The 19,609-nt window shown below is 45.8% G+C and overlaps 2 protein-coding genes across 6 annotated transcripts in view; one reads left to right on the top strand and one right to left on the bottom strand.

Moving 5' to 3' along the window:
• The window catches only part of OXSM (3-oxoacyl-ACP synthase, mitochondrial), a 16,298-nt gene extending 13,871 nt beyond the window's left edge, over positions 1–2,427 (bottom strand). Inside the window, exon 1 of one of the 4 annotated variants that reach the window (XM_019536140.1) lies at positions 2,350–2,427. The gene's annotated coding sequence lies outside the window, so the exon portion shown is untranslated. Of the gene's footprint in view, positions 1–214; positions 570–2,124; positions 2,217–2,349 lie in introns of those variants that run through there. The other 3 variants (XM_019536133.1, XM_019536128.1, XM_019536137.1) reach the window with 3 other exon arrangements.
• NGLY1 (N-glycanase 1) overlaps positions 2,217–19,609 on the top strand; it is a 44,140-nt gene continuing 26,747 nt past the window's right edge. For both annotated transcript variants that reach the window (XR_002101305.1, XM_019536112.1), the window contains exons 1-3: positions 2,217–2,370; positions 3,671–3,785; positions 6,016–6,255. Coding sequence is in view for 1 of the 2 variants with exons in the window: in XM_019536112.1 (XP_019391657.1) it covers positions 2,243–2,370; positions 3,671–3,785; positions 6,016–6,255 (483 nt within the window). In the remaining variant the exon portion in view is untranslated. The remainder of the gene's footprint in view (positions 2,371–3,670; positions 3,786–6,015; positions 6,256–19,609) is intronic.

Raw genomic sequence — 19,609 nt, 5'->3', positions numbered from 1 at the left:
CGGCAGCGGACAGCGGACAGTAAGCGGGCGCATGGGACCGCAAACAAATGTTCTGGGGTACCACACCTTCGGACCATAAGACGCACCCTCGTTTTCCCCCCACTTTTGGGGGGAAAAAAGTGCGTCTTACGGTCCGAAAAATACGGTAAATATCAGGAGCATAAAGCACATTTATAGGGATAAAAACAGAGTGAAAAATAGGGATGAGACTCACCAAGGTAAATGTATTAGGAGTTTCTAATCAATGATTTAATTAAAATCAATGGGTTACATTGAACAGTCTCAGAAAATTCAGTTCTCACAAAAAAATTGCTGAGAACTTCAGGAAAAAGGCACTATATTCTTCCTACAAAACAAAGATTGAATTCTTATTTTATGTGAAAAAATGCAACTATGAAGATGCTGGTTGTGATAACATACTTTGCTATGGTGCAACTGGAGCATATGTGTTTGAATTATATTACAGCTTATGTATTTCTAATCTGGATAAGCAGAGAAATATCTTTTGTGTCCTTAAAATATCTTGTGTCCTAACGAGAGCACTGAAAGAAAAAAATGACTACATCCAGGGAAGAATGTCTTGCATTCAAAAGCTTATGTAGCTGTATCCCAACCATGTAGTTGGTCCAATAAAAGACAGCATCACCCAAATAAATCCTTGCCTCTCACATACAATTGTCATTAAATTTGGCCATTAAAATACTTTTACTCAGCTGGGTTTTTTTCACCCTACAGTTCAACAGTTAGCTTTGAGGATGCTTCTACGATTATCAATACACAAAACCGTAAGCGGAGAATAGAATTGTTTCCTATTTTTCATACACCCTGAGAAAATCATGTTTACATAGGGCACAGGACAAATGCCACTTGTATCTACCATTAATTCACTGTGTCGCTTTAAGCAACAGCTAGGCACTTAAATCCACAGGCACCGACATGATTTTTTTTTGATCCATTTTCTATGCCAGCTAGTAATTGGCCTATTTGGCCAGCCTATCTTCTGCAAGTAGCCATGTTGTCACCTTACTATTGAGGGGGAAAAAATTATTTTGCCATTAGCCTTTCTTGAATGCTTATATTTCTTGAAGACAAGGTTCTTTGGGTGGATCTGATATCTTTTTAGTTGGTCTAATAAAAGATATCAGATTCACCCAAAGAACCTTGTCTGCCTATGTCCTTAGACCAACATGGCTACAACCTACATCCCTGTATATTTCTTGAATGCCTTTCCTTTTAACACATGATCAGACACATACCTTGTGTTAACAACAGATTTCCCTAGTGCAGGTGACCTCCCTGACCTAACCAAGGATAGGCAGTCTGATGTCGCTGAAGACAACGGAGGCCAGACTAAAGCTCTTGGTAATTTGGCTATAGCGACACAGGCCAACCTATGACATCCCACTCCTTACTTTTAACAATACCGATGCTATTGCAGTACTGTTACCCCTGGTTTGTAAAGGCCCCAGACGTGCAGCCTCAGCAGGACAAGAATGCAGAATGGCTTGGAAGAGGCCCAGTCCCCAGCTTCCTGGTGTAGCCTAAGTCTAGCAAGCAAAACTTGTAGCAGAGTTGATATCTTTTATTGGACCAACTTGATGCTTGCAAAAAAAAAAATTCTTTATTTGCAAGCTTTTGGGCACAGACACCCTTCATCAGGCATATGAGACTGCAAAGATCGTAAAAGTTCTCTTAGGTAGAAATGAAAATTCAGACACCTGAAATCATTCACCCACTTGACAGGTCCAGGGTTGTTTCGATGGGGCATTTCCCCAGGCCCCCTCCCCACCAAGGCAGTAGGGAAGGGTATGTACTGTCATCAGCTGCAGCCCCAGCCTACGGGGGAAAAAAAGGGGCCTGGCCCTTTAACCCCCCACCTCACCCCTGGTTCCGGGAGCAAGGGCTGAGAGCAGCGGCTTCGCGTTACTACTGCGCATGCTCATTAGTATTGACCGGGCTAAGCTCGGCCCGTGCCATACAGCAGAACCATCCCCCTGTGTCCCCAGCGGCAGCAGTAGCTCCTCCCCCGCTGGGACAGGCCAGGAAGAGAGAAGTGGCAGCCCCGGAGTCCGCCTGCGACAGGTCAATAAAGTGCCTAAGACAAAACGCGCCCGCCCGCATCACCTTCCCAGTGCTAACGGCTGTTTCGGAGCCTTCCGGATTTGGGGCGGGCGGGCGCGCGTTAAAAAGCGTCTGCTCGCGGGTGAAGGGAGGAAAGCACCAAGCGCCCGACCGAAGAGCGATGGCGGCCGTGGTGGGCCAATCCTCGCAACCGTCCTCCCAAGCCGTGAGCGAGCTGTGCCAGAACGCCCGAGAAGCCTTCTTGGAGGCCTCGCGGCTCCTGCTCACCTACGCGGATAACATCATCAGGTCAGCAGCGCGGGCGGGCCCCCCAAGCAGGAGAGCCGCCGGGCAGGAAGTTTGTGGCTCGCAGCTAGCTGGGCTGCGGGACGAGAGGCGGGCGGGCGGGGTCTGAGCAGCTCTGGGAAAGCGCTGGCGGCAGCGCGCAGGGCTGTCTCCGTGCCGGGTCCCACCCCAAGGGCCATCGCTGCCTGGGCACTGTGCCTAGGGCACTGCCAGCCCCGGCCGGGCCCCCTTCCTGGTGTTCAGGCCCTGGTACCTTACTCATCTCCCCCGCATCTGGACACATCATGCACAGCAGTACATTGCTACCCTCCTTAGGGCAGCCTGTGCGTTTTGTACACCGCAGTTCCTTTGACTGGCCACTTACTTGGGGTAGGTGCTTTGTCACCTTGTTTTCATGTTTTAACTCCCTGAATTGTTGTTAAAAAAAGAAAATCTAAAAAGCTCCAGTTTATCTCTTCCTTTTCCCTCTTTGTTTGCTAACCTCAAAAAACAGTGGGCAAATGACTTATACTGTCAAGTTTCTCACATCTGCCAAAAGGAATGAAGATGTGTGGAAGAGGTGATATCTTTTATTAGACCAACTAGATATTTGCAAACAAATCAGTGTATTTATTTGCAATCTTTTGGGCATGCTCGCCCTTCGTCAGGCATAGGAGAGAGCAGAGATTGTGAGTTTTCCTAAGTAGTAATGAAAATTCATATTTCAAAGGAGGGCTGAAGGCGAGGTAAAATCTCCTGTTTGGAATAGTTCGTTTTGTCCAGGTGAGGCACAGAGAGAGGCTGAGAGTCTTGTCCTCTTTCTTTTTTCCCCTTCTGCGTCTAACCTGGACACAAAATGAACTATTCCAAACAGGCGATTTTTTTTTTTTTTTACCTCACCTTCACCTCTCCTGTGAAATACAAATTTTCATTTCTACCTAGGAAAACTTTTACAATCAATTCTGATTATATGTAGTATGTGTTATGTAGGACACATGCTATGCATGCAGCGTTTGTGTGTATAGTTTGCCAGGCCTTGATCTTGATTTAAACTGACACGGATCTGAACTTCATAGATGTCAATTTTAAGTTGGTACTAAATGAGCATGCCAGTGTTCCGGGTTGAAAGCTATACATAAAAATATGTAAATTAATAGTGTAAGGGTAGATGTGTTACACCACTTAAATAGACTAAAGTTTCTTAAAATTACTCTCACCTTTAATAACAGTGGAAGGTTACACTGGAAGGGTTCCCCACTCTGGCTGGTGGCTTACTTTGTGTTAATGTAATTATAAAATTTCTCTCTCTCTCAAATCCTATCAGCCACCCAAATGAAGAAAAATATAGGTCAATTCGGATTGGAAATCCAGCATTTTCTACTAGATTGTTACCTGTCAGAGGAGCAGTTGAATGTTTGTTTGAAATGGGATTTGAAGAGGTGAGTGAATGCTAACGGTTTGCCTTCTGTTTCATTCAGTGTTCTGTAATTGCAGCAGTTTTCATTCACTGTATAATAGATATGTGTTCTTCTGGTGCCACTTTAGGTCCAGACTTTCTTTGTAGTTACAAGACCTTAGATTCCACTTTTTGGGTAGTTTAGGGAGCTCTTTTTTCACTTAATGTTTTCACTCTCTTATCCTTTCCACACATCTACTGCCCAATAGCAGATAAATGATGTCTGTTGTCCTTGTGGTGTTGAAAACTCCTTGAGTGAAATCCTGGCCCTGTTGCTGTCAAAGAGCCAGTTTTTTGCCCATTGTCTGTTAACATGGCCTCTCTCCCCATAGTGTCTGTTCTTCCCAGTTTCTTGCATAAGATATGGTGTTATTAATTTTTATGTTTAATAGTTGATGGAAAGGTCATCTGAAAAACACACATTCTGTTTTTCATGTTGAATTTGCTTAGTTCTTCGTCAGGCATATATTCAGCTCCTTCTCTCGTTCAGGTGCATCTGTTCTGCTTCCTGTTGTCATGAGGCCCTCTCCCTCTTACCTTTCTCCAGAACAGTTGTACTGGCTGGCTATCTGGGAAAAAGATCATGATTGCGGTGGTCTTTCAGGTTGCTAGAGCTAATTCTGCAGGGAGGTTCAGTTCGGCCTACAGACTGGATGCAGCCATGGAGCCCGCTCGTCTGGACACCACAAGACACCAAACCAGCATTACACACAGGGCTTGGGATGCACACTGTATCTAGTTCCTGCTCTGGGATCTCTACCATATATGTGCCTACCCCCACCCTGCCTGGTCCAGAGTGGCCATTGTGGGTCCTGGGACCCACGCTGCACATTGCATCATTTCCAACCAGTCTGAGACACATGCTACACACAGGGGCACCTCACACCAGTCCAGGATGCACACTGTACACAGCATCATCTTGGACAGGGATGAGGGAATCCCCCATGTGCACTAGATCTAGCAGGAAGTGGGGTGGGGAACAGGAGGGTCCATGGGCCCAATCTGGCCCCATGGACCAGGCCAGATTTTAGCACCCCTGGTGTAGATAAATAAGCACCATTGTTAGGAGGGACTTGTGCTACAAAATAAACCACCTGTTTGTTTAGTACAGGTTGGAGTTTGGAGATTATGCTGCTAGGAGTGAAAGCAGGTCCTGGGTATCTCCTTCACAGCAATCTGAAATGTCTGATTTATTTTTGCACGGTTTGTTAAACTGACTGTCTCTCAGGTGGGAGGGAATAATTCCTGAGTTACATTCCCACTTCCCACCCAAAAGTGAAGATGCTTCTTTTCCTGACTGTGCACTCTCTGTGTAGTATCATATTAATTCATGTACTGCAGAATTTTCTTCCAAGTTTGACGGTTTCCCTACCAGCCACTCCATTATGCAACTACTATATTTACCCAAATCTAATTTGAATTGAAGGTGATCCCCCCCAATAACTTAAATCTAAACATGGAAAATTATACAATCATTATCATTTTCTATAGAATATAATTATCGGGGAGTCATCTTAAATTCACACCCTGTGGAGGGGAAAACAGTGGCAGGAGGTGAAAGGCCAGACCCTTGTGCTTCGCCCTCCCCACGCTGCTGCTTACCCTCTCTGCTCTGGCTTCAGGGCAGTCGGTAGCAGTCACAGCCTGAGAGCCAGGTTGGGGCAGGAGTCCAGCTGTAGCTGAAGATAAAAGGGGGTGGACAGAAGCAGGGGAAGGCATAGTAGTTTTTCCCTACTCCGCAAGCCATACTCTGCAAGTGCCCCCCGCCTGCCATCCCCTGTACAGTCTTCCCTTGTTGGGAGTCCCATCCCACGGTGCATGAGCTACCCAGCCCAGGACAGACAGTGGTTCAGTTTTGGCTTCGGCCTAAAGTTCAGGGCCAAAGTCAGAGCTGAGCTACTATTTGCCCTGCTTGAATCTGAGGCTGCTTTTTCCCCATGGTGATTGAGAGAGAAAAACCTCATCTTGGATTTGAGTGAATACAAATATCACAAGACCTTGTTTGGAGATGACAGCAACTCTAGTTACTCCTGGAACAACTAAATTAAAAATAAAACCATGCGGCCCTTGCCCTTCTTAGAACAAAAAGGAAACTGAAATAGGCTTTTAAAACTTCCATCTGCAGCAAGGCCAATGGAGAAGAGGTTAAACTGAATAGTGTAATTTGCATATATTAAATATATAATTAACTTTTCTAAGCTTTTGCATTTCAGGGAGAAACTCATCTCATTTTCCCTAAGGAAGCTTCAATTGAGCAACTGCGTAAAATCAGAGATTTAATTGCTGGGGAAAGAGATAGCAGATTGAATGAGTCAAATCAAAACCAAAGATCAGGATCCTCTCAATCTATAACTAACACTCAGACTGCTCTTCAACCTTTGAGACCTGCTAACTCTACTCCAGGCCCTTCCAATAAGCAAGTAAAGACATCCATTGAACAGTCTGCTGAAAAGGTAAGCCATCTTTTAAAAAACTCTTGTAATAACTGTGGTGAAAAGGGAGTTACTGTGCAATCGGAACAATCTGAATGAGAGTTAAGGCAAAAACAAGAATGAAAATAGTTGGGACAGTCAATTTGGATTTCGATATTAACCTTCTAACCTTAATAAGGTTCCTGAATTCAGGTTTTAGTGAATATGAACTCTTTTTGGCAGGGCAGGGCATTCTTTCTTCAAGATGGGAAAATTTTTCGGAAGGAATGCTGATATAGCCACAAATTGTTTTTCCAACTTAATATTTTGTTGTCAAAAACAGCCATTCTGAATGGTTCAAAGAAAAATTTAACTTTAACTTTAAAAAATGTTATAATAAAGTGGGAATTCTCAGTGTATTCATGACTGTTTCCCTTGCATTCACGGTCATAATTAACTTCTTGATTGTACCTTGTGACATGCCAGAACATAAAACCATTTGCAAATTAATCAATTTAGTGATGGTTAAGGGATTCACTTACATTCAGGCAGTGGCACAGGCAGGAAAAAATGCCCAAAGTCCTGATTTTAGTTTTCCTATTGAGCCTCTTGGCATTATATCCCTTTAATTACAAAAATACCTAGACTATACAGCAAGCCGTTTTATTACTTAATAAAGAGTTGAGGAGGATGAAATGCAAAGAAATATAAAACCTTTTAAGTAGGCAAATACTTTTTTTTCTATCATTGCATAGTCCATGTAAAATCAATAGCCATACCAGAGTCCACAGTGGATTGAGAGAGTGTTAGGCATTTATGGGATCAAAACTCTTGTTGGAGTAACTTTTATTTAGAAGTAAACGGGGTGGTAGAGTTTAAGATTTTGAGGGTTAAAGGTGATTTGAATTGTGATTCATTTATACTGAAAAATGCCTTCAGAAAATTGAGTACTTCTTTCGGAGAACCTTTTGACTATATTTAATAAAGATTTACCTGGTCTTCTGTCAACATTTGCTTGTATCTGAAGCTCTGCAACAGAAAGTGCCTTGTCCCCAGTCCTCCCATACTTTATGAACTGCAGTGTCGCTGAGAAACACAGCTATCAGTCTTTGCAGCTGGGATTTGATAGATTAATTGCTCTAAAAACTAGGATCAAAGTATTAAAATGACATGGGAAGATGAAAAGGGTCCTTAGCAGAGGTCAGAGATGGTTACAGAAATCTGAACCATGGAGAAGACAGCAGCCTATAACCTTTGCATTATTCTCTTGTTCAGTGGTTGGAGATGCAGTAATTTGCAATCACCTCAAAACAACAAGTAAATGTATTGAGTGAGTGCTTAACTTTAACTTGAAGGGGAGAAGAGATGAAGAATCCTGGCAAGCTAGAGCTGAAAGAAATATTGTTATAAGCCAATGCTACCAAGTTACCCATTTTCAATGGTACATTTTGCATCATTTTAAATATTGAGTCCTGTGCCAAATAGTAGGTTCACTGTAGTTGGGCTCTGTAATTTTCTCTAGAAAGTCAACAGGATTTGAGGATCTCTGTGCTGTTGGATTTTATTTAATTATATTTCTTGTTGTTTGTCTAACTTGTATCTGTTGTCTGAACTTCTGAGCATTTCACCTAAGTCTTCCTATAGCTAAAGACAAAATCATTACCTGTTACTGTTGTCTTAGTCTGTAAGAATGCTATATTTTTGAGGTTTCAGTGACCTAGAATAGGAGCGAGCAACCCAGGGTTGCTTATGAACCACAGATACAAGGCTTCAGCAGCAGCAGCATTTGCTCTCCCTGTGCTGCCACAGGAACAAGTGGTGCAGCTGCTGAGTCTTAGCACCCACCTGTGTACCCTGACCTAAGCTAGGTTCCAGTCTGCAACCTGAAAAGGTTGCCAGCCACTACACTTGACTGATGCAGCTTTTCTGTTCAGCAAAGAAATAAATACCCTTGGAGTTAATACCTTTTGAGGATGGAATGCTCCTATAGTATTGACGTGTTGTAATTTTACCTTCAAGGAGAACTGATTTTTTTTTCTGAAAGAATTGTCCATCTGTCAAGACCTCCTTTTACCAATCCCAAATATTCTGCTGTGCTGTCGCTCCCAGTTTCATGCAAGATATCTGAACAGCTTGGACCTCTGCTGGAAAAAGATGGATGGTTCTTATTGAATGTGTTGAACTGGTATATAAAATGAAGAGATGCCCACATATTTGTAAAGCACAGCATCTTCCTGATAGGCACACTAGCAAGGCACTCAATTCCAACTAAAAGTCAATGATTTAGTTCAACAACCCATGAATTATGAGAACCATGATGTACACAGTTAATGGTGCATGTCATTTTGTCAGGAGGAAACAATATTGTTCTTGTCAATCCCAAATGAGCCATCTAGTCTGTAATACTTTATTACCTGTAATGTAGAGCTCTTGTAATATTTGCATTGTAAAGAAAATCTGACATATTGCTAGCTGATTTAAGATGCTCAGACTGTGACCTTGCTATTACAACATATTTTGGAGAGAGAGGAATGCCAACATTATTTTAGTTTTTTTGTTTTTTTCTGGTCCTTTTTTTAAAAAAGGAAGCATGAGAAATAATGAAAGCACCATCTTGTGATGCTTCCTTTAACCACTAAGAAGCACATAGAACACTAAAATACCAAGGAGGCTTGGCATGGTTCAGATTTCAAGAATCTCTTGGAAAATTACATGTGCTACATGGTTTTAACAGCTTTAAGTGCAAGCATCTCCAATCAGATGTGCTCAGCATAATAAACTTGAGCACATCTGATTGGAGAAATATAGCTAGAGGTCTTCTGACTGTAAGAGGCAAGGAATCCTCCATATCTCAAGGAGATATTTATCTGCTCAAGGTATTACTTGTTAGTCTGGAATTTTTTTTTTTAGGTAATAGAGCACTTCTCAAAAAATCAAAACTTCCCAGAAGCATGCTATGAGAACTCTTTTACAAGCAGCCAGGGATTCCTTCAGTATGGCAAAGAGAAATAATAGCACTGCTAGGGACACCTCCAGAGTTCCAGTAGCTATTAACTCACTCAGCAGAAATAGGATATTTAGTGCCCCAAATTCAAATAACATATTTAAATGCTCCTGTTTTCAGTGCAGAACAAATCCATTTTCGCATTATATCAAATCAGTTTAATTTTTTGCCAAAAGTTTACAGCATACTAAATCTGAATGAATGGTGCATTGCTTTGCTTGAGAAAAACCTAAATCCCATTCTTAGTGGAAACCTGGTCCTTCCTGTACCATCTGGGGAATATCCCTTCTAATTTACTTACTAGGATTTTGAAACAATCAAAGAAAAGACTGCCATGTGCCCAGAACATGCTGTGACAACACTTTGGGAAGTTCTAGTGAGTAAATGCTGTATGAATATTCACACAGGCCAGACATGAGTAGTATGAATTGTAGCCTGTTGACCTTATTAAAGGGTCTTAGTGCCTTGGGTTTTTTGCCTTGCAGGTCCAGAAACAGGGGACACAGTGTAACTGCCCATTTCAGAATCTCTGAAATAATCTTTCTAGCCTGTAGTGAACAATTAAGGAAGATCTAGGAAAAATAGGACTAGGAATATATCATTTTATGGATAGATATGAAATTAGATTCCAACTGCACATAAAAGCTGAAAAGATCAACCCTTAAGTAGCCCGTGTCAATGTGTAAATAGTTCCTAGAACGTAAGAGCTGTACTTTCTCTGGAATCAAGGTTGGAAAGATGTTCACTTGCATGAGCATCCACGGCCACTGGCTGAGTGGGCACGAAACATTTGTTAGCTGATCTTCATCTCTGAGTAATTAGCTATCAGTGTGAGTACCTCACCAAACTGTAGAATGGCAGATTGTCTAATGGAACAGCACTGATGACAGAACTGCCTCCATCTTTGTGGTGTGTAGATCCATTTTGCTTAATGTCTTTGTTCACTATTACATTGATGCTTGTAGACCAGGAGATGATCAGGTTGAATGCTTATGAGCAGGAGCCAACAGTGGAACTTTTAGATCAAAGAGTAGCTATTGGGTGAAGGCCATCCACAGATGTCCGCAGTACTACCTGCTTGGAAGCCCACTGGAACACACTGTGCCCCTACTCCTTATTGAAAGGGGAGCCTGCTTCAAACCATTCTTCTTTCCTACAAAGCCACAAAAGAAATAAGCAGAGAGAGTGCTTGTACACATGACAGGGGTTTAATCCCCAAGGTTTTATTTTATGCCCCTAAATTGAAACAGTGGGTTTTCAGTTGAAACCCAGTATCTCAATTTTTCCATCACATTACAGCAAGGAGCCTGATACTTTTTTGTTTGTTTTGGGGGAGGGGGAGGGTTGGGTTTTTTTTGTCAGAGCCGTAGCCTGCTTACGGCTGGGGGCAAGCTGCTGGTGGGCAGAAGCAGCAAAGGACCCGATCCTTTTTTGCCAACCACTTCCATGGCCAGGGGGCAAGCTGCTGGTGAGCCAAGCAGCCCCTGAGCTGCATGGGGCCCTGGTTCTTCTCTCCACTGTGGTGGCACCTCTCAGGACCACCTAGGTGAGCTACTAGTGGGCAGGTGCTGCCCTAGCTCGGAGGCAGCACCTAGCAGATCCATCTGTTCCCTGAGCCAGCCAGGGCTTCCAGCGCACTGAGCACTGTCCCTGCCACCTGGGACTGCCCAGGAATGGTCTGGCTTGCTTCTGGGGCAGCATAGGGAGGTGGCAGGAGGGCAGCTGGGTGTGCTGGAGGCCAGAGAAAGCAGCAGGGATGGTGCAAGGGGCTCTAGAAGACCGCCAAGCCTGCACTTCCCCGAGCCTGCCCAGGCTTCCAGCGCCCTGTGCACCATCCCTGCTGCCTTTGACTTCCAGCACACCCAGTTGCCCTCCTGCCACCTCCCTGCACTGCCCCAGGGGCAGGCAAGCCAGCCTGTTTCTGGGCAGTCCCAGGGAGTGGGAAGATGGTGGGGACAGTGCACAGGGTACTGGAAGCCCCAGCAGCCTCAGGAAACAGTTGGATCCAGCCAGGTGCTGCCTCTGAGCTGGGGCAGCACCAGCCTGCTAGCAGCCTGCCTGGGTGGCACCAGGAGGCACTGCTGCTGCAGAGGGAAGGACCTGGGCTCCCTAAAGCGCAGGGGTTACTTGGCCTGCTGGCAGCTCTCCCCCGCAGATGGTCTCCATAGGAGAGAGGGAAGATGGTCTCCACAGGTATCGTAGCACTTTGCAACACTGCAAAGTAAACTACACCCAGATGTAGTTTAGTTTTCAATGATGCAAAATCATTTAAACCCCACAAAACTGGCACAAATATAATGTGTGATGCCATTAAGCCACACAAATTACATTTTTGTTATGTGTACATCGTGACAACCATCACATGTACAAGTGCCCAGAGGAAGCAATAGATATACAGTAGTGCCACAGTGAATGAGGGGACCCTCCAAATAAAGGCCAGAGAAAGCAGCAGGGATGGTGCAAGGGGCTTTGGAAGACCGCCAAGCCTGCACTTCCCCAAGCCTGCCCAGGCTTCCAGCGCCCTGTGCACCATCCCTGCTGCCTTTGACTTCCAGCTCACCCAGTTGCCCTCCTGCCACCATGCTGGCTCAGGGCTCAACATCTGTCCATAGATGTTGAGCCTTAGCTCAGAAGACCTTATTTTAGCATATAATTAATCTTATAAATATATCTGTCTCCAAAATGTATTTATTTTTTGTTCAATATTAATATGTACATTGTAAATTGAATTTATTATGGGTGGTTGCCATGTTATATTTTTTTTGTGGCCCTGAGAGGAGGGCTGTAAATGTCCTGCAACTAGGTTGCTGCTTGGCAAGCAAAGCTAATGTGGATAAAGTAATATGGCCATTTTTAGGCAAGTCAGCTCAGCATTGATCCTTTTCTGTGGAGAACAAGGAATGAAATATCATGTCTTGTGGATGGATTCCAGCCTCTGCCACCCGGCCCTAGGCCTTTTTGTAGCCTTCTTACCAAAAAGCCAAAAGAGGCTATTGAAAAAACTCTAGGGCTATGTGCACATGACCAGGGACATGCATTTGCACCAAAAATAGTAGCAGTGCAACTTTGTGCCAGAGTGCACACCCTTGCCCATGCACTTTGCAGTGAGACACATTATCCTGCTCCACGTGCTGTGGGGGAGTGGGAGGGAACTGGCTAGGGCACAGGATGCTTCAGTGTGGGGCTAGCTGGCAGGCATCTTCCACACAGACACTCTGTGCCCCAGCCAGCCAGGGAGTGAGGATGGAGGAGCAGGCAACCCAGGGCTTCCTGCTTCCCCATCTCTGCATGCTGCAGAGCCCCTGCAGTGAGGCACCCCGTGTCCCAGCCAGCCACTCACCTGCAGGCTGGGGAACTGTGTGCCTCAGCATGGGGGTTCCAAGTGCCTCAGTTAATGGCCTGCTCCCCCATCTCAAGGCACACTGCGCTCTAGTAATCAATTGATCCTGCCACCTAGGCACCCTGAGCTGCTTATGTCCTGGTGCATGCCAATTCAGCATGATTTACACCACTTTTTCTTCTGGGTTTTTTGTTTTTGTTTGGGTTTTTTGCTACCAGGAAATCCTGTAGCAAATTTTGCCCCAGCGCTGCATGCCACACATGGGTTAACATGCAACATGTGCAGTTTGTGGCACTGCAAAGCACCACAAACCACACGTGCCTGCACATCTGGCCTAGGAGTTTATTGAGCTCAGTGCCCTTGCTCTAAAATTTACATACAGCAGAGTAGTAAAACAGAATGGTGGGAGTATCTCTGTGTTCAATATTTAGCATGAATCCTCCTCTGTCAGTTAATGGTCATGAACAAGCTGTAGGTTCCCAAAACTTAAGAGTATTCTATAAACCATAGAACAAGCAGCCTTTTTCTACCACCAGCCGCTACTTGTGACCCAGCCCTCACTGCAAGCCACACCCCTCCAGCCCACAGCAATCAGCAAATGCTGCAGAGGAATTAGATAGCAGAAGGCAGGCATTAGGACCCCAAGGATGCTATTCCTGGTGCAGCAGAAAATATAATAAATGTGGCAGGTGATAGGACTCCTTCATTGCTGTGGCTGGAGCCAGCTTCTGACTTCCTGAGCTGCTTTGGGCTAGATCCGTTAAATTAATGGGCTAGATCTAACCTGCAGGCTATAGGTTGTCGACTCCTGCCAAGGGGCATGGTAGCCAGGTCAGAGTCCCCAGCAGGAATGAGCTAAGTCATGATGCTTCTAACACTCTGGTTTACTTTAGGTGTAAGGGAAAAAATTGATCTTTATTTTAAATTCTCTCTCAAGGAGATAAAAGTATGCAAGACCTGTTCGTTAGGACTACAAAGGACCACGGCCAGCAAACTCTTTGTACTTCAGCTATAGGGCTACCTGGCCTTACTGTAGACTGCACCTGCTTTTAGAGCTGTTACTAGCGCCTGTGTGGTATCATACACATCCTTAGAAATGCAAGTCTGATTATGTTCCACTTCACAGTCAAGGACACCTTGGAGGGGGGACAGGGCTGCCAGTGACAGTTCCATCACTACCATGACCAGCCAGCTTATTTCAAAATGCAGGAAGGTGGCGGGCTGCTTCCACTGGAGCATCAAGTGGGCAAGATGCTGCAGGACAAACAGACAGAGCTAAGCATCCCACAGCACAAAATCATGCTGGATATGGAGATTCGATGGAATTCCACATAGCTGATGCTTGAAAGGCTGGTGGAGCAACAGAAGGCTATCCATGAGATGGCCTTACTCAGGGAGATTTGGATCAATGCCCCCCTTAACAAAACAGAGTGGGATAACATCTCCCAGATCTTGGTGATCCTGAAGCCATTCCTTAAGGCCACTGAGAGCCTCAGCACTAGTGATGCTCTCCTTAGCCAGGTGATCCCCATAGTGAGGGAGCTTCATAACCAAATGGAGAAGTTCCAGGGGATCGATGTTACTGGATGGGCAAGCCACTGTCACCACAGGTGCAAGCACTGGTGAAGCAGCTGAAGGAAGGCATCAAGAAACAGTTGGATCCATTGCGATCCAGTACCAGATGTGGCAGGATCTGGCCATGGTTGCCCGGGAACACCTGTCCTGTCCCCCAGCCAGTGTTCCGAGTGAGAGGGTGTTCAGCATTGCTGGGGATGTTGTCAGACCCCACCACACCTGGTTGGATTGTGGTTTAGTGGAGCAGGTGGTGTTCTTGAAGGTGAACCTGCTGCTGCTGGGGTTCCCCAAGCTCCACATGCAGATAGAGTGAGTGCCCCCTCCTCACTCTATCCGTACCCATTTCCTTTTTTATTTATTTTTTTAAACCATTTAATGCCCTGCTCTCAGAGCTGGAGGGTGACACTCACTATATAACCAGCCAGCGGGGGAAGAACATTTCTCTGCTAAGCTCCCGTGCCAGGACAAACTTGGAGGTATGTGCTGGGGCAGTGGGGAAGGAGGAGGCCCCAGGTCCTGGGCATGATCTAAAACTGCACCGTGCCAGGGTTGGGAGACCTGGTAGGAATGCCGGTGGTGCTGCAGCCCTCAAGAAATTCCAGGACCGCAAACCTCCCTAATGAAAGGCGAGTGGGTAGGGAGGCGCCTTTCCAGCCACCACACGCGCACACAGTCCTGCCTAAGGAAAGCCCAGACCTGTAAAATCTTTGTGAGGCCTGAGGCTTGCTGGTTGCAGTGGAGTTGTGAGGCTCCCGGTGAGCTTAGCTACCTGGGATGTCGTCTGCAAGGCATAGGCTGCAATGTTAAGGGTGGTATGGAGCTGCAGAACACATGCATGTCACCCCTAGATATCAGGGGCCTAAATGGGCAGCCTCCTGCCTGGGAAACATCTGAATCGGTTTTCCATCAAGGCATGGCAGCTGAAAGAGGGACAGGTGGGTGGGCCGAGATCTCCCCCACACTGGGAAGGTCGTCTTTTCTTTCTGGATACAATAAATAGACAAGCCAGAGGCTGGAATACAGTGCAGGCAAGAAAGGCAGTCAGTGAAAATGGAAATTGAGGTGTCAAGGGGTGATGAACAGTCTGGGAGGGGAAGGGAGATGTAGCAGGTAAAAGTGGAGAGGTACCTGGGGAGTCAGATGTTGGGCAGGTTATAGCATGTCATAAATCCAATGTCTATATTGAGTCCATGAGTTTCTGTATCCAGTAGGTTGATGAAGTGAAATTCATAGGCTCATCCATAAAAAGTGGTTTGTAAATTCCCTTTGAGGATCAGGCCTGAGATACTGCAGACAGAGTGTCTTCCTTGTAAGAAATGTGACCCCACAGGTAGTTGCGTATTCTTGTCTGTAATAGATTGGATTAGTACATTGGGAGGTTTTGCATGTCTTGTCATAGCATGGTCTGGATCCATTCGGTGTGTTTTGGGCTGTAGGAAGTTGGCTTCTGGTGATGAGGTTAGCAAGGTTTGGTGCTTGTTTGAATTTACAAACCGCTTTTCACAGATGAGCCTATGAACTGCACTTCATCAGCCTCCTAGATACAGAAACTCATGGACTCAATATAGACATTGGATTTATGACAAACTACAACCTGCCAGACATCTGACTCTCCAGGTACCCCTCCACTTTTACCTGCTACATCCCCCTTCCCCCCTCCGAGCCTGTCCCTCACCCCCTGACTCCTCAATTTACATTTTCATTGGCTGGCTTTCTTGCCTACAGTGCATACCAGCCTCTGGCTTCTTTACTATAACTTCCAACCAGGAAGAAAACACACGCACCACCTAGATGCTTCTTTAGCCTGATGGAGGGTTTTTAAACTGGAAAGCTTGCTAACATATATTTCTCCAACTATTCAGTTGGTCTGTGTAGCGGAGCACTAGGGTGCTCGCTACTAAGGAGGGCGATGCAGGCTTAGCTACCAATTTCCAGGGCAGCCCAGGTGCCGGTTGCTGGGGCAACCAGGCAGGTCATGTGACCAGGAGAGGGCAGGGCCAGACCTTTATAAACAGCCCAGGCCGGAGCTTAGCTAGCAGTTCCCCTCTGGCAGCTGTGGGAGCAGGAGCTTTGTGGGAGAGCTGAGTAGCAGAGTCAATGGTGGCGGTCTGACTGGCTGCAATGATGCGAGGGGGGAGGGAGAGAACCCGGATAGAGGTATGAGAGAGAGCCAGCATTGAGCGGAGCTGGGTTTATAAGCTCGGGGCTTATGATTGTGTTGTAAGCCGGTAGGCTTCTGGTGTTTGAGTTATAGCCGTTTGGCTCCCGATTCAGTTATCATTAAACCGGAGGACTGGGTGAGGCTGTAGGGGTGTGAGGAGGCCTCATGGGAGCTCCCCAATAACTTGGGGGTCCTGGGTGCCCAGCAGTGGCACAGCGAGTGGTGCCAGTGGGGCACAGCTGTTGGCGCCGGAGAGGCGCGGTGTGCGGGGTTTCGGACCCCAGCCTGTGAGGGCGGTATTTTGCCCAGCGGGGCAAGTGACCCAGGAAAGGGTCAAGGGGCCAGGCACAGCTGTGGCCACCTGAGCCCCAAGCACGGGAAACGGGCGAGCGAGGCCCCAGAGAGGGCAATGACCACGGGAAGCGCGGGGGTAGAGCCCCGGAGAGGGCGGCGAGGGGGAGGGGCGCAGTGTAGGCCCCGGCGAGGGCGAGGGGGTGAGGTGCATAGAAAGAGTAAGACAGGCTCTAGTGGGGCATAGCCTGGGCAAGACAAACCCAGAGGCGCCAGACAAAGGGGTGCTGGTTGTGAGGCTAACCCAGAAGCGCTAGGCAGGGCGCAGGGAGACAGAAGGACCAGATATCATCCACAAAGAACTGCGAGGCTTGGGGTGTGCTAACTGGGAGGTTGGAGGCACGCATCGCCCATAAGGCAGGGGTGCACTGGGGCACCCCAATCGGAACGGGGCATAGTACGGAGTAGTGTCCAAGGCAAGACGAGGCAGCCTCCCTTACTGAACTTAGAACATCAAAGACGTGGCGGGCGAGTTGAGGGTGCTGAATCACCTAACTAGACACAGCAGGGGGCACTAGCGGGATCACGGCCGCCCCTGCACCCACTCTGTGACAGTCTAATAAAAGATATCAATAATAAAAGGTACCCTCGACTGGGCCCAGGACCCAAAGTGGGGTCAAAGGGCCAGGGGCCCACCACAAGGAATGCCCAGAACAAGAGGCTTGGGAATCCGACAAGCCTGAAGGCAGGGCCAGGGCCTAAGGGGGAACCAAAGGTCCCGGAGGGGGGACCACAGCTGGAAAGGGTGAAGGATGCAGTATGCGAGACATGGACCACAGCGTAAGGGGAGGTACAGAGCTACAGAATGGATGTCAACTCCAAGACACCTAAATGGACAGCCTCCCACCTGGGAAACATCTGAATCAGTTTTCCATCAAGGTGTGACAGGAGAGACAAGTGGGCAGTTGGCCCAGAAACAGGTGAGCAGGTGGAGATCTAACCACCACTGGGAAGCCCCCTGTTACAGGCTACCATCCCTGCTGGTTTCATCCCACTTCACCTTAACACACACAGTAACACAAGTGTCATGAGTTTTGCTTTGAACAGTTTGAGGTGCAGTTTCCCAGAAACTGCTGCACCTATCTCCTTGAAATCTGTCAGGCTTCATAGCCTCAGAAGGGGCTACTATGCCTGCAATTTTCATCCAAATCATGCATGAAATGACAAAGTTATAGGTATTTTAGTGGTTCCCCATTATAGCCTATGATCAAAACTTCAGAACAGATTCAGCTGAATCAAAACAGAACAGTGATCCAAAACACAGAAACAAATCACTGTCCTCCAAAATGGATGAATTCGAAATCGAAACAAGACATAGCCATTTCACACAGTCCTACTATCCAGCTGTGGATGAGCTTCCCAAAAGATGTGAGATGCCATGATGTGCCTCAGTAAGTGCTTTGTGCTTATAATGTGTTATTGTTCTTTAAAAGTGTCCAAAAAACCTATTGAAAATTAACCCCCGTGTTTACCTATAACAACATAAACCATCACGTAAAGGGAATCTCTGTGAAGGAGATCTGCCATCACCTATTCTACGTAATTTCATGTAGGAGTCTCTTAGGACTAGCAGAAACTGAATACAGTCAAGAATAGCTGTGTTCCACAGACAGATCCTCTTGTTACACTCCAAGTCTCCCAACCTGCCAGCGTGAAATATGCTTTTCAACATTCAGACCTGCTAATATATGCAGTGTGTGCAAAGGTTATAGTTGCCATTTGGGTTGACTGCAGGAACTGAACTGGAGCATTTATCTAGAGGAACCCCTAATGATTGGCAAAGCTCTTAATTTCAGAGCTATGACAGAGCTGCAGCAAATATTGACTACTTACAAGCAAAAAATATGGTACAAATGACTGAAATGTGAAATGCATACATTTTGATGAGTCTGCCTATAACTAATAAATTAGCACTATTTTGAATACAGCATCTATTTAAAAGATGTCTCTGTGGGAGCCACTTGCCAATAATACCATCCTCCTGCATAGATCAGGTGTAGGATTTTGCACCTTTACCTTTTAGAAAGAGACTCTCCATCCCTTCAACCATGATAGCAAATGCTATCTGCTGTATAGATTAGCCACTAGATGCACGTTTTCCAAGTGACTTACGCAAATATATCCAATTCAGCAGTAGATTATTGGAAACCAGGAATCCTGGACTATTTCTGGCTGTGAGAGGGGATTGAAATTCATAGCAATTAAAAAGTAAACTAAACTAAACAAGGTTTGGTTATCCTAGCTAAAAAGCAGCCTTGTGCTAGGTGGTGGGTGGAAGTTATGTTAGGGATTTAGGGTCTGTGCCTGGAATTGTTATGCAAGCAGTTTTCTAACTTAGTTTTATATTTATATTACATGTGTTAAAAAACTGATTGATACTGCAACTGTGATGTTCCAGAGTTAGGAAAACCTGGGCTTTGGGTTGTCCTTGAAACCTTGATTTAGCTATCTCATATATGTGCCTTGATTCATATTTAATTAAGGACTGTATACTACAGATCCCCCCCCCCAGCTCATTCAGTGAACAAGGAGTTATTCAGTACTTCCTTTTATCCTTCGTTTGGTGTGTAGTCCTAAATCTTTTATTCCACAGTGCATGCCACTTCTGTACCCCAGTGCATTTGAGTCACATGCCAAATGTGGAATTATTAATGCCCCTCTGGCTATTTAGCAACCAGACTCTAACAGCCTTAGAGCATTTGGCAACCAGGCTGTAACAAATATCCATCAAGTATGCAAACATCCAGGCCAAATCAAGCATGTTTCACTGTGAAAAGTCAGTCATGTCCCTGATATCAAGGCAACCTCCTTTCTAAATTACATGTCCCAACTTCACAGCACAGGAGGTAATAGAACACCTCAAATAAGATTTTTAACCCAATTCCTTCAAGATGATCAAAACAGTGTGATTTTTTTTTTTTCTCCCCTGGAAAAAATAGAACCATTTTTTCATGAAACTTTCATA

Source organism: Crocodylus porosus, unplaced genomic scaffold (genome assembly GCF_001723895.1).
Source record: "Crocodylus porosus isolate Cpor-Errol unplaced genomic scaffold, CroPor_comp1, whole genome shotgun sequence".
In the NCBI taxonomy this organism is placed as follows: domain Eukaryota; kingdom Metazoa; phylum Chordata; order Crocodylia; family Crocodylidae; genus Crocodylus; species Crocodylus porosus.
The sequence above is the reverse complement of the archived record's forward strand: the minus strand, read 5'-3'. Positions and strand labels throughout refer to the sequence as shown.